Consider the following 16,248-nt stretch of genomic DNA (forward strand, 5'->3'; position numbering starts at 1 on the left):
GATAATCTCTGCTTCCAGGGAACAGGCGGCTGCCGAGACTTGATTAGTCACAAGAATGTTTAATCCCCACCCCAAGCTGCTGGCTGCCTCTTCCAGAGGTGCCAGGGATGATTCCTGAATATACAGGGCAGGGGGGTGAAGGCAGCTTACATCCCACATCCCAAACGTCTCATCCCACATAAGGTACCCTGCATCCCCTATTCCCATCCTGCACGGTGCCCGGTATCCTGCATGCCACAAGCTGCATCCCATATCCCAAATCCTGTATCCTGCACCCTACATCCCAGTCCTGCATCCCAATCCTGCATCCTCTGTCGCATCCCACATCCTACAGCTTGCATCCCATGCCTGCATCCCACATCCCGTGCCTGCATCCCATACCCTGCATCCCATTCCTACATCCCATTCCTCCACCCTGCATCCTGCATCCCACAGGCTGCATCCCACATCTTGCATCCCATATCCTGCCTTCCAGTCTGTATCCCAATCCTGCAGCCTGTATTCCATACCCTAGATCCCATTCTTGCACCCTGCATCCTGCAGGCCATACTCTTCATCCTCTATCCTGTTTTTAAATCCCAACTCTGCATCTCACATCTGTATATGGCATCAAGTCTTGTATCCTGCATCCCACAAACTGCATCCTTTACCTTGCATCCCATATCCCAAATCTCACATCTTGCAACCCGCATCTCAATCCTGCATCCTATTTCTGCACCATATTCTGTATCCTGCATCCCATTCCTGCATCCCAGATTCTGAATCCCACATCCCAGTCCTGCATCTCACATCCCAGTCCTCCTTCATGTTCTGTATCCTGCATCCAGCAGCCTACATCCCATACCCTGCATCCCACACCCCATTCCTGCATCCCAATCCTGCATCATGTTCAACATCCCACATTCCATTCCCACATCCCTTTCTCACATCATGTTCATCATTCTGTATCCTATTCCCACATCCCATTCCCTCATCCCAATCCTAGATTGTGTTCAGTATCCCACATCCCATTCCCTCATCCTATTCCCGCATCCTATTCCCACATCCCATTCCTGTATCCCATTCCCACATCATGTTCAGCATCCAGCATCTCATTCCCTCATCCCATTCCTCCATCCCAATCTCACATCATGCTCAGCATCCCACATTCCATTCTCTTTCCATTCCCTCATCCTATTCCTGCATCCTATTCCTGCATCCCATTCCTGCATCCCAATCCTGCATCATGTTCAGCATCCTGCATCCCATTCCTGCATCCCAATCCTGTATGATTTTCAGCATCCTGCACTTCATTACCTTGTCCCATTCCTGCATCCCGTTCCCACATCATGCTCAGCATCCCACATCCCATTCCCTCATCCCATTCCTCCATCCCAATCCCACATCACGTTCAACATCTCGCACCCCATTCCCGCATCTCATTCCTGTACCCCATTCCCACATCCCATTCCTGCAGCCCATTCCCACATCATGCTCAGCATCCCGCATCCCCTTCCTACATCGCAGTCCCGCATCCCATTCCTGCATCCCAATCCCGCATCACGTTCAGCATCCCGCACGCCATTCCCACGTGCCATTCCCTCACCCCCCCACCCCCCCGCACAGAACTACAGCTCCCGACGTGCTCAGCCCCAGCCAGAACCGCGGCCGTCTCTCCGCGCGCGCGCGCTCTCGCCAGCGCGTGCGGACGCGCGCCCGCGTCCCCGCGCCCCCGCGCAGCCAATCGCCCGCCCGCCCGCCCCGCGCAGCCGCCGCGAACCCGCGCCCCGCCGCCGCTGCCGCCGCCGCCGCCGCCGCCGCCGCCGCTGCCGCCGCCCGGGGCCGCGGTGGGCAGCGGGCAGCGGGCAGCGGGCAGCCGGGGTGCGGCCACCATGGCCGGGAGGACGCGGAGCGGCGAAGCGCTGCGGGTGGTGGCCCGGTGCCGCCCCATGAGCCGGCGGGAGGAGGCTGCGGGCTGCGAGCGCGTCCTGGAGCTGGAGGTGAAGCTGGGCCGGGTGACCATCCGCAACCCCCGCGCCGCTCCCGGAGAGCTGCCCAAGACTTTCACCTTCGACGCCGTCTACGACGCCAGCTCCAAGCAGGCTGATCTGTACGACGAGACGGTGCGGCCGCTGGTGGACTCGGTGCTGCGAGGGTTCAACGGCACCGTGCTGGCCTACGGGCAGACAGGCACCGGCAAGACCTACACCATGCAGGGAGCGTGGGGGGACCCCGAGACGCGCGGCATCATCCCCAGCTCCTTCGAGCACATCTTCACGCACATCTCGCGCTCGCAGAACCAGCAGTACCTGGTGCGCGCCTCCTACCTGGAGATCTACCAGGAGGAGATCCGCGATCTGTTGGCCAAGGACCAGAGCAAGAAGTTGGAGCTGAAGGAAAACCCCGAGACGGGCGTCTACATCAAGGACCTCTCCTCCTTCGTCACCAAGAACGTGAAGGAGATCGAACACGTGATGAACCTGGGTAGCCAGGCGCGTTCAGTGGGCAGCACCAACATGAACGAGCGCAGCTCCCGCTCGCACGCCATCTTCCTCATCACGGTGGAGTGCAGCGAGACGGGGCCGGACGGCCACGAGCACATCCGTGTCGGGAAGCTCAACCTGGTGGACCTGGCGGGCAGCGAGCGGCAGAGCAAAACGGGCGGCCCAGGCGAGCGGCCCAAAGAGGCCTCCAAGATCAACCTGTCCCTCTCTGCTTTGGGCAACGTCATCTCGGCGCTGGTGGATGGCAAAAGCACGCACGTCCCATACCGGGACTCCAAGCTGACCCGCTTGCTGCAGGACTCGCTGGGCGGCAATGCCAAGACCATCATGGTGGCCACCTTGGGCCCGGCGTCGCACAGTTATGAGGAGAGCCTCTCCACCCTCCGGTTCGCCAACAGGGCCAAGAACATCAAGAACAAGCCCCGGGTGAACGAGGACCCCAAGGATACGTTGCTGAGGGAGTTCCAGGAGGAGATCGTGAGGCTGAAGGCGCAGCTGGAGAGGCGCGGCATGCTGAGCAAGAAGAGGAGGAGGAGCAGCCGGAGGAAGAAGGCGGCGGATGGGGAGACGGCGCAGGAGAACGAAGGGGAGGATGACAATGAAGATGGGCTGGAGAAGAACATGGAGAACTACCTGCAGGAGCAGAAGGAGAGGCTGGAAGAGGAGAAGGCCGCTATCCGCGATGACCACAGCCTGGTGAGCGAGGAGAAGCAGAAGCTGCTGGAGGAGAAGGAGAAGATGATCGAGGACCTGCGGAAGGAGCAGGAGGCCACGGAGCTGCTGGCCACCAAGTACAAGGTGAGTTTTGTGATGTGCTGGTACCAGTGGGTGCCGCTGGGTGGGACCTGGGGACAGCTGTGCAGGTGTTTGAGTGCGTGGCCAAGTGGGCTGGTGGTGACCAAGCAGGATGACCAAGTAGGGTGATGGTGCAGGATGACCAAGCAGAGTGACCAAGCAGGATGACTGAGCAAGCAGAGTGGCCAAGCAAGGTGATCAAGCAAGGTGACCAAGTAGGGTCACCAGGCAAGGTGGCCAAGTAAAGTAATCAAGTAGGATGATCAAATGAGGTGGCCAAACAGATTGACCAAGTAGGCTGGCCAAATAAGGTAGACAGAGGTAGGGTGGCTAGCAGGGTCCCCAGATGAGGTGCCCAAGCAACGTTCCCAAGAAAGATAGCCAAAAAGGGTGACCAAGTGGCTTGCAGGGTCCCTGTGCACAGTCCTTGAGAGGTGGCCAGGTAGGGTGATAAAGCAGGATGACCAAGCAGAGTGACCAAGCAAGGCTGCAAACCAAGGTGGTCAAGTAGGGTAACCCGGTGAGGTGGCTAGCAGGGTCCTCAGGATGGGTCTGCACACACAGTGCCCAAGTAGTGTCCCCAGGGAAGGTGTCCAAGTAGGATGACCAAACAAGGTAGCCAAGTAGGGCAGCCAAGTAAGGTGGCTAGCAGGGTCCCCAAGCATGGTACCTAAGCAGGATCCCAAAGCAAGGTGACTGAGCAAGGTCCCCAGTCAGGCTGCCCAAGTGAGGTACATAAGCAGAGTGCTCAGAGGGAGCCCCACTCCCCTGGGCAGTGTTGGATGGTGGTTGCCCAGAGACACATCCTGGCATTGTGGGGGGACTTTTTGTTGGGGCTGCTGAGGGCGTGGAGCAGGCAGGGCTACCCAACCATGCCCATTGATGGCACCAGTGTGCTGTGCTGTGCTCAGCACAACAAAGCAGCTCGCGGCAGAGAGGGGGAGTGATGCTGCACGTTGGGACTGCTGCCCCCAAGCAGCCCCTGGAACACGCCCAGGGCTCAGGGATGTTCTGGGATGCACCTGGATGCGGGGATGGGTCTCCAGTGCTGAGGTGGGAAGGAAGCTTGGGTGTCCCAATCCACAGCATCACAGCCCTGCTGTCATTCTTCGTGTTACATCGCCAGGGTTTGAGGAATTGGAGGAAGGGATGCTGGGGCAGGGCTCTGGGCCGGCACTGGGCTCCCTGCTGTGCCATGGCCACGGGATGGGATCCCTGCCATACAGGGGTGGTAGCAGCACAGAGACGGGGACCAGCAGCCCTGGGGACATGTGACTGTACCCAGGGATGCATGGCCATGCCCAGGGGTGCGTGACACACTCCCACCGTGGTGCTGCACCACTGGCAGCTGTCCTGCAGTGTCTCCTTGTCCGGCACAGCACAGTGGGTCTGGCTCAGGGCCATGGCGTGTCCGGTAATTGCTGAGTAATGAGGCAGGGATGGAGGCAGGATGACTCTGCATCCCCTTCCCTGGCCTCCAAGAGCTTCCAGACGTGGGGGGCCAGCCAGGAGGGGGGGGGGCGGGGGGATGGGGAGGCATCATCTAGTGGACAAAACTCTGTTGAGTGCAGGACAGGAGCACTGCAGAGGGCTGCCCATACATACATGGGTGGTACATGCAGAACCTGTACACATCTGTGTGGACACGGGGTCTGTTGCACCATCCTGCTCAGACAGATGTGCACCATTGCAGGCAAACAGATGTGCACTGTCCTGCTCAGACAGATGTGCTCCATCCAGAGGAGGCAACAGCCTCCATCTCAAAGCAGAGCTCCCAGCATCTGCCACATGCATCCTGTGGCCATGGGGGGACGGTGCCATCGGCTGTAAGGTCAGCGCCACAATCTGGGGAGCTCAGGGCATGGGCGAGTGCTGGAGGAGTTATCTGGAGGCAGGAAATGGGTTGCAGTGAGAGGCTTAAGGGTTCAGCTGTATTAAGGAAGATTGAGTGTCGTCTTCATCGCAGTAAATAAACACTTCTGCAGGGAGAAAACAACAGGACTACAAGACCATTTCTGCAGCAGCAGGGTGGGGCAGAGCTGGCTGTGGGGTTTATGGCCCCTCTCGACCCCGTAGCAACTCACCATCATGTATTGCAGGTGCTGCATGTAGAAAGTACCCATACAGTGGCTAGAAAGGGAAAAAAAAAATAGGAGAAAAACAGGGAAAACGTGGTATTGCCCCAGATAATGTATATGTAGCTCTGTGGGTTTGCCCCAGAAACCTTCGTGCCCAAGAGATGCTGTCCCCCCTTCGCACCGCGTCACCACCCGCTTGTCTGCTGGTTGCTTGGAGACGGCAGCGATGGGGTCCCAGGGGGGCACAGCCTTTGTCACATCCCATGGTCCAAGGGTGTGTGCAGATGTGTGGGTGTAAATGAGTGTGTGCATGCACACAAATGCCAGCATGCATGGGCGTGCAGATGTATGTGTGCATTGGTGTAAATGAGTGTGCGCTCACGTGTGCACGAATGTCATGGGCAGAAGTGTGCATGCATGCAAGCATGAGTGTGTGTGTGTGTGTGTGTGTGTGTGTGTGCTCAGCGATGTGTGTGCACAGCTGTGTGATGGGGAGCACATTTGCCCTGGGGAGAGGAAGGGAAATGCAGTTGGGAGGAGTAGGGTGGGGTGGGATGAAATAGGATGGAGTGGGGTGGGATGGAGCGGGATAGGGAGGGGTGAGATGGGATGGGATGAGGTGAGATGGATTTGGATGGGATGGGGTGGAATAGAGGAAAGGGGGTGGGATGAGATGAAACTGGGATGGCGTGGAATAGGACTGAGTGGGATTGCGTGAGCTGGAGTTGGATGGGATGGAATGGGATGGGACGTGATGGATTGAGATGGGGTGGGGTGGGTGGAATGAGATGAGATGGGGTGGGGTGGGATGAGATGAGATGGGATGGGGTGGGGTGGTGTGGGCTGTGGGGTCAGGGTGGGACCATCACAAGGAAAACAATGGCAGCTCCTACAGCCCAGCCCGGTGCCATCCTTCGGGCATCCTGGCAGAGCTGGAGTGGGGAGCTCAAACGAGGAGCACCGCGGGGTCCAAACTGCACTTGGGATGCACTGCTCAGCTCAGCTTGGCACAGCTCAGCTGGCTCAGCTCGGTTGGGGCGGATGGCCCGGCGCCGTTCCCCGCTGCCGGCAGCTGCTGCACATCCGTGGCGCCCCGCGGGCTCACAGCTGTGCGGAAGGAAGTGGGAGCGAAGCAGCCCTGGGTTTGTGCCAGCAGCCCCGGCCACGTCCCCACGGCGCCGCATCTATCAGTACAGGGAGCAGGACGGGGCTGGGGGGGCACAAAATCTCCAAACTGTACGATATCCTGAGTTGGATGGGACCCCCAAGGACCAGCAAGCCCAGCTCCTGGCTCTACCAGAACCACTCAAACCCTATGTCTGAGGGTGGTGTTTTTGAACCCTTGGGTTATACGTGGTGGAGATGCCAGAGGAATCCCAGGCATATATACAGACCAAAAGGAGCAGTGCTTGAGAGCAGCCCTGCAGAGAAGGACCTGGGGGTCCTGGTGGATGAAAAACTTAACACGAGCCAGCAGTGTGCTCTTGGAGCTTGGAAAGCAAATGGGATCCTGGGCTCCATCAGCAGAGGGGTGGCCAGTTTGGCCAGCAGGGACAGGGAGGTGATTGTCCCCATCTACTCTGCCCTCATGAGGCCTCATCTGGAGCACTGTGTGCAAGTCTAGAGCCCCCAGTACAAGAAAGACAGGGAGCTGTTGGAGAGGGTCCAGAGGAGAGCCACAAAGATTATCAAAGGGCTGGAGCACCTCCCCTACAAAGACAGGCTGAGGGAGCTGGGCTTGTTCAGCCTGGAGAAAAGAAGGCTGCAGGGTGACCTCATTGCAGCCTTTGAGTACCTAAAGGGAGCCTACAAACAGGAGGGGAATCGACTCTTTGAAAGGGTTGATAACAGCAGGACAAGGGGAAATGGTTTGAAGTTGAAGGAGAGAAGCTTTAGGTTGGATGTCAGGGGGGAAGTTCTTTACAGAGAGAGTGTTGAGGTGCTGGAACAGCTGCCCAGAGAGGCTGTGGATGCCCCATCCATCCCTGGAGGCGTTCAGAGCCAGGTTGGATGGGACTCTGGGCAGCCTGGTTTGGTATTAAATGTGGAGGTTGGTGGCCCTGCCTGCTGCAGAGGGTTTGGAGCTTCATGATCTCTGAGGTCTCTTCCACCCCAAGCCATTCTATGATTCTGTGATTCTATGAGATGCACTGACCCTCCCCTTTCTGCCCTCCCCAGGCCATGGAGAGCAAGCTGCTGATCGGCGGCAGGACCATCGTGGACCACACCAATGAGCAGCAGAAGATGCTGGAGCTGAAGCGGCAAGAGATAGCTGAGCAGGTACCACCCCATCCATCCCAGTCCCAACGGATTGGGAGCATCTGTGGGGCCAGAATGTCCACAGTGGGGTTAGGGAGTCCGTGGGGTGGTCAGTTCCCACCTCAGCTCTGAGCAACCCCCTCTTGGACGCAGAAACGCCGTGAGAGGGAGATGCAGCAGGAGATGCTGCTGCGGGATGAGGAGACCATGGAGCTGCGGGAGACCTACACATCCCTGCAACAGGAGGTGGAGATCAAGACCAAGAAACTGAAGAAGGTGAGAGAGCTGGGGGAGCTTCACTTGGGTCGGGAGGGACATGGGTTTGCCTTTGGTTCGTGTCTCAAAGTTGGGGGCATATGTCCTGCCCACTATCCGTGGGCACCTGATGCCTTGGAGGATGTTTCAGGCGTGGTACTGGGGACACCTGTGCCACCATGCCATGCAGGCACTCGTGTCATCATGCCCTGGGGTCATCTGTGCCAGCAGGGACACCTATGCCACCATGCCCTGAGGACACCAGTGCCACCATGCCCAGGGGACAGCCATGCCACCATATTTTGGGATACCGTAAGGAACACTCATGCCACCATGTTCTGGAGACACCCATTTCACAGGAGACATTTATGCCACCACGCTCTGGGAACACCTGTGTCAATGGGGACACTTGTGCCACTGGGGTCACCCATGCCACCATGTCTTGGGGACTCCTGTGCCATAAGGGCCACCCATGCCACCAGGGCTGACGTGGTCTCTCTGGGAACAGCTGTACGCCAAGCTGCAGGCTGTGAAGGCAGAGATCCAGGACCAGCACGACGAGTACATCCGCGTGCGGCAGGACCTGGAGGAGGCACAGAACGAGCAGACACGAGAGCTGAAGCTCAAGTAGGTGACATCGGTGTCCCCTTGGGTGGGCAGTGAGGCCGAGGTCCCTCTACACCCCCAGCCCCAGCAATGCCACCCCAAGCACCCAGACCCAGGGGCTGCAGATCTCCACGGAGGAGGCAGTCGTTCTATTCCCTATCTTACCAAAACCAATCCAGACATATATAAATATTTTAACATTTTCATGATAAAATATTTAAAATTCCGCTCGGAGCACAATTTTGTGTCAAGTTTTGCTCCACGCCCTTTGGAACGTAATTAAAATGCTTTAGGAGTGTGCAAACCTCAGTCAGCAATTCGTCTATTCAGAGCTGTTTTCTGCAGCTTCTTCATTTGCCCCAAAGCAACGTGGGAAAAAGTGGGGAAAAAAAATTCCTTTGGGGTCAGTTTTAAGATGTTTCCTCTTGTTTTCTCATCTGGCAGCTTTGCAGTGGTCTGAGATCATGCAGTCTCTTCTGTATTTTGCTGCTGCAAGAGTGGGGCTAGTTTGGATTTCCATCCTTCAAAAGGGCACTGAGCAAATGCATGGGGTTGGGTTTGGGGTGTTCCCAAGGTGTCCTGGGTGAGTCAGTGCAAAATGCATTGCCAATTGTGCATTGCAGGCAAGGTTGCAAACAGAATGGTGCATGCTGCCCTGCAAGTTGTGTCTTGCAGTCTGTATTTCAGAATACAGAGTGCATTGCAAACTGTGCCTTGTAGGCTGTAAACCGCTGTGTTTTAATTTCATTTCAGACCATGTATTTCAAGCAATTGCAGGTTGCATTGCAGACCATATATTGCATACAATGCACCTCAGACCATGCATTGCAGACACTGCCTGGGGACTGCTAAGGAGAGGACCGTGGGGTTATACCCTGAAGGCAGCATGCAGAGCTGATGATGTTTCTTCTGCTCCTCTCTGAATGACAGTCTTCCTCTGCTCTTTCTCTCCTGCCTCTGCTGGATCCCTGGTCTCTATCCGCCCGCTCCCTCTTTCTCTCCTCCCCACTCATCTTTTCACCCCCCATCTGCTCTCCACATCCTGGCTCCTCTCCTGACCTCTTCTCTCCACTCCTTTTGCTCCACTTGCCGTGCCCTGTCCTGTTACCTCCCTCCTCTCTGCTCCATCCCACCTGCCACTCCTCTCTCCTGGCCTGTCCCTCATTCAGGTACCTGATCATCGAGAATTTCATCCCACCAGAGGAGAAGAACAAGATCATGAACCGTCTCTACTTCGACTGTGAGGAGGACCAGTGGAAGTTCCAGCCACTGGTGCCTGCTGGCGGGTGCGTGCAGACATGGGCAAGGGCTGGGGACATCACTGGGTTGGGCACTGCGGTGCCACCATCCATGGGGACATGGAGAAATGAAGGAGGTGCCCAAGGCACCAGGGTGGTCATTGGGTCCCATCCTGTGCTCAGGGAGCTCAGTGCTGTCTCATGTTGTCTAATGGGCGTTCCTCTCTTAATTTCCTGTTCAGGAACAGCAACCAAATGAAGAAGAGGCCAACCTCTGCAGTGGGGTACAAGAGACCCATCAGCCAGTACGCCCGCGTGGCCATGGCCATGGGATCGCATCCGCGGTATCGGGTAAGGGAGGGGACACTGCTGGTGTGTGCTGGGGGACAAGGTGGTGTTGGGTCAGCAGGGAGGATGGATGGGATGAATGAGAGTGAATGGATGGATGGATGGATGGATGGATGGATGGATGGATGGATGGATGGATGGGGTGCATGGAAGGATGGAGTTCATGGGATGGATGGAGTGGATGGGATGGGTGGGTGGATGGATGGATGGTTGGGTGAGTGGTTGGGTTAGTGGGTGGGTGGATGAGTGGATGGATGGCTGGTTGGGATGCATGGAAGTATGGGGTTCATGGGATGATGGGGTGGACAGGATGGATGGATGGATGGGTGGGTGGATGTGTGGATGGATGGGGTGTGTGGATGGATGGATGTGTGGGTAGGGTAGATGGATGGCTGGCATACGAGATGATCTTAAAGGTCTCTTCCAACCCAAATCATTTTATGATTCGATATAAGAATGACTTGGGTGGGTGGATGGGGTGACTGGATGAATGGGGCAGGTAGACAGATGAGTGATGGCTGGATAGATGGATAGAATGGGTTGGATGAGTGGAATGGTTGGATGTGGGGAGTGGATGGGTGAATGATTGAGTTGTGTGGATGGATGAATGGATGGATGGATGGATGGATGGATGGATGGATGGATGGATGGATGGATGGATGGATGGATGGATGAGTAGGGTAGATGGATGGATGGTGTATGCAGATGGATGGAATGAATGGATGAATGAGGTTAATGGCTGGGTGGCTGGGTGACAGCTCCAGGCAGCTGGAGAGAATATGGGGTAAATAAGCTCATGAAGACTGGAGATAATTTAGATAAAGCTCCAAGCTTTGTGAGCCTTGGCCCCAGGTCAGGTCAGCAGCACTGTCTTATCAGCCAGCCCTGACTGAGTTGTGGGCTTGCTGCCTCTGCCAGCTCCGGCTGCTTGTCTGAGGGCTGAAAACATTCAGTCTTACTTGCTGGTGCTGTGAAAGAGCACAACAGCCTGAGCAGAGCAGGATGCAGCTGCAGCCAGAAGATATCTGTCCCTCAGGGTATTCAGCCTCTCAGGCTCAGGACCTACACAAGATGGTGCCATGCGTTACTGTGCAGTAACTCCCTGTGTTGACTTTCCTCTTGCCCCATCCTCCTGCAGGCTGAGAACATCATGTTCCTGGAGCTGGACCTCTCCCCTCCGGCAGTGTTTGAGTTTGAACGGAGCCGGGACCCGGCCGAGCAGGACCCACGGGCTCTGCACCTGGAGAGGCTGATGCACCTGGACAGCATCCTGGAGCGGCCGGCAGCCTCCCGGGTGAGGAAGTCCCGCTCCTGGTGAGTGATCATGTGGACATTTGGGCACTGGGGCTGGGACACCGTATAAGGGACAGTGCTGGATTGAGGACCTGCAGCTGAGGGGATAGCTGCAGGAGTACAGGGCAGCCTGGAAGTGTGCCCTGTCTCTATTTGGGACAAGTTTGGGGTTCAAGGCAGGGGTTCCAACCTTCCAACCCAAACCACTTCGAGATTCTCGGATTCTGTTCTACTGGCACAGGCTGCCCAAGGAGGTGGAGGACTCACCATCCCTGGAGCTGTTCCAGAGCTATGGAGATGTGGCACTAAGAGGGCAGTGGCACTGTGGATGGGTTGGGGTTGGACTTTGTGGTGTTTTCCAACCTGAACGATCCTCTGAAAAACAGGATGATGATGCAGTATATCACCATGTACATATGCCAAGGATGGTCATGCATAACATCCAGCACTGCTCAGCACTGGGTTTCCATCAGTGCTGCCTACATAGCAAGTCACTGAGAAAACAGCAGGATTCAGGGGGTGGAGACTGAGAAAGAGGAAGCAGAAGGAAAATGTTGGGTTTTTTTTTCTGCTTGTGCCACCCCCAGGTGCCAGACACCACGGTCGCTGCCATCCTCCACCACACACGCGTCCCTTGCTGCCAGCTCCCCACGCACCTCTGCGACACCGGCACAGGAGTGATGGCCCCAGGACCCCCAGTCCCAGGATTCCCGACCCCAGGACCCCTAACCCCAGGACCTTCTGACCCCAGGACTGAGGCCACCTCTGCTCCAGGGCTGAACAGTGTCCCCAGCAGCAGCATCCTACCGCCTTCAGCTACTTATGTGCACTGTATGTGTGTGAGATGCTCCCTGCGGCTCTGAGACCATGGGAGCTGCCCTCTTCATCCTCCTTCCCCAACACACCCCTCCCAAGTCTGGATCTGTCACTTTATTTATTTAATGTATTTATTTATGGAGTGGTTGGCGAGCAGCTGGAATGTGCTCTCGCAGGACACCGAGCTGGGTCAGCTCCGGTGCTCTGAGCCCCCCTGGACCCCATTGGCTTTGACACAAGATGAGGTGGCTCCAGACACTCCTTGCTGTGTTCATTGGATCTCGAGTTTGCCATATAATTCGTGCTTGTGGCAACTCCTACAAGACTTCAGAGACTTCCCAATGGCAGACCCTTGTGCTGAACTTGTCCAAGACCACAAGGAACACTCTGGACTGCATCGGCATTGGTGGCAGCGATGTCTCACTGATGTCTGGGCACAGCTGTCACCCCACAAATGCCAGCTCTGTGCACCAAGTGGGCTGACAGATTCACCAACCAAGTCAGCCCAGCGCAGCTCTCCTCTGGATAGTGCTGCACAGAGGTCACTTGGGGTCTGGAGGACATTTGGTGATTTTATGGGTTATGGAGGGAGAGCTAATGAATGTGAAACGGGTAATGGATAGGAGAGGGGTGAGCAGTGAGGCTCCTCTCTGGCACAGAGCAATCTGAAACCCATCAAAAGCAGCATCTGCAGTTGCTAGGAGATTGAGTTGTGCTACAGCATCCTGATGAATGAGGGAGCGGCCTCGTCGTCCAGGAGGAAAGACATGGGTCTGCAAAGGGAAGGGTGCTGGAGCTAATCCCTGGGAGTGCAAGCTAAGATTCCAGGTGGGGGCAGTGTTTTCTGCATGCAGGACCTCATCTAATTCCCAGGGAGGGTGGGAGGGGAACTTGCACTGATGTGAGTGAAGCACTGAGGGCAGCTGCTTTGGACCAAGTGCCACCTAACGAGGCCAGGCTGGGGGGTGCTCCTCTCCTGACCTGACCCATCTCCCATTCTACTGAGGTCTTCTCCCTTTGCCCTGTGCTGCCCTGCTATGTGTTTTCTGATCTTCTGCTGCCATCATCCCTTCCCTGTTCATATCCCATAGCTGAAGTCTCATCCCCCAACTCAGAATGCAGCAGCCATGTTGAGGGGCTGTGGGTTGCTGCTAGTACTCGTGTTCCATTTGAGTGGCCAGCTGGGCTTTTGCAGAAGTTTGCTGTTAGAAGAACCATGAGATACTGTCTGTGGCAGAGTGGTTAAATGTCTCATGAGCTTGCCCTGAAATCCTTGCATATGTGGATATGAACTCAATAGTGAAGGCTGCCAGTTGGGTAGGGGAAGAAATTCTAGGATTCTAGGATGGTCAAGCATTCAGCACTATCCTTCTGTCCAACCTTCTGGTCGTCTTCATGCCTGTCCTTCTGCCCAACCTTCTGCCTATCCTTCTGCCTATCTTTCTGCCCAGCCTTCTGTCCAACCTGCTTCCCATCCCTGTCCATCTTTCTGCCCATCCTTCTGCCCATCCTTCCCCGCGCAGTGAGCAGTGCACACAAGGAAGCAGCTTTAGGAAGCTGGGTCTCCTCCGTGGCTGGTGGTGAGTTCCTTCTGCCTGCAGACACATTCATAGTTGGGTTATGTCCCTGGAATTGTGAAACAAGAGGATGGGAGATCCAGCTCCTTCTTTTTCAGGATGGCCCTGGAATTGAAGATCAGAAAGTAAAGATCTAAGAAAGGGGAGAAGCTGTGTGCTTGGCATGGTGGCACAGTGGGGATGGGTTGGTGATTGGACTAGATGATCATAGCAGTCTTGTCCAACCTTAATGATTATCTCATTCTATTATAGCCTGCAGGAGGATTTTCTCCCTTCCTCCTCATTTTCCAATTGCCTCAAGTTTCTTGACAGCCAGGCCAGCAGCTCACTGAGCCCAGGGATGGGGAACCAGAAGAGCTCAGGAGCCATCTGTTCTTTTTCCACCATGCTGAGCCCAAACCATAGAGCATTGGGTGGAAGGAAGCCCATGGGAACCTGCTCACATCCTGGGGAATGCACACCGGGGCCTCCTATGGTGGTCCTCCAGGGGACACTATCGGTTCCACCTGGAGGCTTTCCAGTGGGTTGGTGGCTGTGGGCTGCCCTGCTCCAGCTTTGTTCTTATTCTGTGCACATCCAAGCACTGCTTCGATGCCTCCATTGCATGGTGTAGGTCCAGAACTTCACTCTGTGTCTCCACGCATTGCTCCGACCTCAGCCTTCCAACGCAAAGCCCCAGGGAGGGCTCGGAGATGGGAAAGGGTGAGAGTGCTGTGGCACTTCCCCCCACCCCGCAGCCTCACCACGTCGCTGCAGCAACCTCAGATGTATATTTGTAATGTTCTTTGTCCTTTGTATGTTGGTGCGTGTGTATTTACATATGAATGTGTGTAGGTGTGTGTGGGTGTGCGCGCACGCGTGTGTGTAGCCAAGGGATCTATTTACCTTCCATGTGAGTGACTGTACAGGGTGGGGAGGGGGGGTTGGTGGGCTTTTTTTTTTCTTTTTTGGTTATTTTTGGTTTCAGGTTCTTTTTTTTGGCAGAGGGGGGTGGGTGGGTGGGGGTGGGGGGGTTGTCTTGGATTGATTGACAAGGTGAGGGCCTTGATGAGGACCAAATTTTTGTGCCTGTTGCTATGGTGATCTATTTAGGAATCGAAAGTTTACTGTATGGTGGCCCATCCTTGTCACATATGAATATACAGGACATAATATAAATATATATATATTATACATACCGTATGGAGAGAGGTCATGAATCTCACCCCCCTCTGGCTTTGGATGGACACCTCTTCAATATTCTGTAATGTAGCTTTGACTCGGTGCTGGACGTGACCAGAAAGTTCCAGCAATCCTCCAAAAACTGGCAATGACACCAATAAAATAATGAGCATCATTGCACAGAGCGTCTGTCGCATCCTTTGTCCTCAGCTCTACACCACCAGGACATGTGTAGGCATTGGACTCGATTGTCCTTGTGGGTCCCTTCCAACTTAGAATCATCGAATCATAGAATCAACAAGGTTGGAAAAGACCTAAAAGCTCACCCAGTCCAACCATTCACCTATTCCCAACAGCTCCCACTAAACCATGTCCCTCAACACAACATCCAGCCTTTCCTTGAACACCCCCAGGGTCGGTGACTCCACCACCTCCCTGGGCACTTGAGACATTCTATGATCAAAGCAGACAAATTATGGTTTTGCTATGCAAGAGGGCTTTATAAAGAGCTAAGTATGAGCTCAGTGAGTACAGAGAGGCCCATGCAAGGTTGTTACACTGATTTTCAGGGATTTCAGTTGATGCACTCAACCGAGTTTCTTCCAGCTCGTCAATGATGACATCAAGAATGGTACGTTGATTCTTTGGGCTTTCATTGCTCTCCCAGTTCCTTCTAACTTTGTGATGATGACATAGGGAAAGGTAAATTGATTTTTTTATGCGCTCACCCAGTTTCTTCCAGCTTCATGCTGATGTCACTGGGAGTGGACATGTGCTTTATCTACCAACAGCTCTTCCTTGCAGACTGCCATGAGCTCTTTGCTTATGTGCCCCTGGGCAAATCAAGGACAAGGCATACACTGAGAACAGGGAGCAGGAAGGCAATCCATAGGTGCATGATAATAAGAGAAAGATAGAATTGTAGAATGGCCTGGGTTGAAAAGAACCACAATGCTCATCCAGTTCCAACCCCCTGCTGTGTGCAGGTCACCAACCAGCAGCCCAGGCTGCCCAGAGCCACATCCAGCCTGGCCTTGAATGCCTGCAGGGATGGGGCATCCACAGCCTCCTTGGGCAACCTGTGCCAGTGCCTCACCACCCCTGTGAATGAAAGATGAAGGAAAGATGATTCCTTCCACACCAGGGAACAAATATCAGAGAAACAACAAACAAGAAATGCAATGATTTTTTTTTTCCTTCAGTCTTCATTGAAAAGGTCAGTTGTGATCAGATGGCTCGTGATAAATGTCAGTGATAAAGGGCTGCGAACCCAGGCTAGGAAATGGTAGGCCAAGGACTACTTGTGTAGGTTGTCTGTTTCCAGATCAGCTGGGCCTGA

At 55.1% G+C, this 16,248-nt stretch overlaps 1 protein-coding gene and 1 long non-coding RNA gene across 3 annotated transcripts in view; both read left to right on the top strand.

The window, feature by feature from the left end:
* LOC128086011 (uncharacterized) overlaps positions 1-16,248 on the top strand; it is a 159,478-nt gene that overhangs the window by 40,957 nt on the left and 102,273 nt on the right. The window lies entirely within an intron of this gene.
* Positions 1,821-14,664, top strand: KIF3C (kinesin family member 3C). 2 transcript variants are annotated; one of them, XM_052691579.1, is made up of 8 exons: positions 1,824-3,281; positions 7,535-7,636; positions 7,769-7,891; positions 8,379-8,497; positions 9,646-9,762; positions 9,957-10,065; positions 11,201-11,376; positions 11,943-14,664. In XM_052691579.1, exons 1-8 carry the CDS (start codon positions 1,872-1,874, stop codon positions 12,034-12,036), a joined length of 2,250 nt encoding a protein of 749 aa, XP_052547539.1. In that variant the 5' UTR covers positions 1,824-1,871; the 3' UTR covers positions 12,037-14,664. The 2 variants fall into 2 exon arrangements, with proteins under 2 accessions (XP_052547547.1, XP_052547539.1); XM_052691587.1 differs by lacking the exons at positions 9,957-10,065; positions 11,201-11,376; positions 11,943-14,664 and having other exon boundaries at positions 1,821-3,281; positions 9,407-9,758.

The sequence above is a fragment of the Tympanuchus pallidicinctus genome, unplaced genomic scaffold, assembly GCF_026119805.1.
Source record: "Tympanuchus pallidicinctus isolate F22 unplaced genomic scaffold, pur_lepc_1.0 scaffold1, whole genome shotgun sequence".
In the NCBI taxonomy this organism is placed as follows: Eukaryota; Metazoa; Chordata; class Aves; order Galliformes; family Phasianidae; genus Tympanuchus; species Tympanuchus pallidicinctus.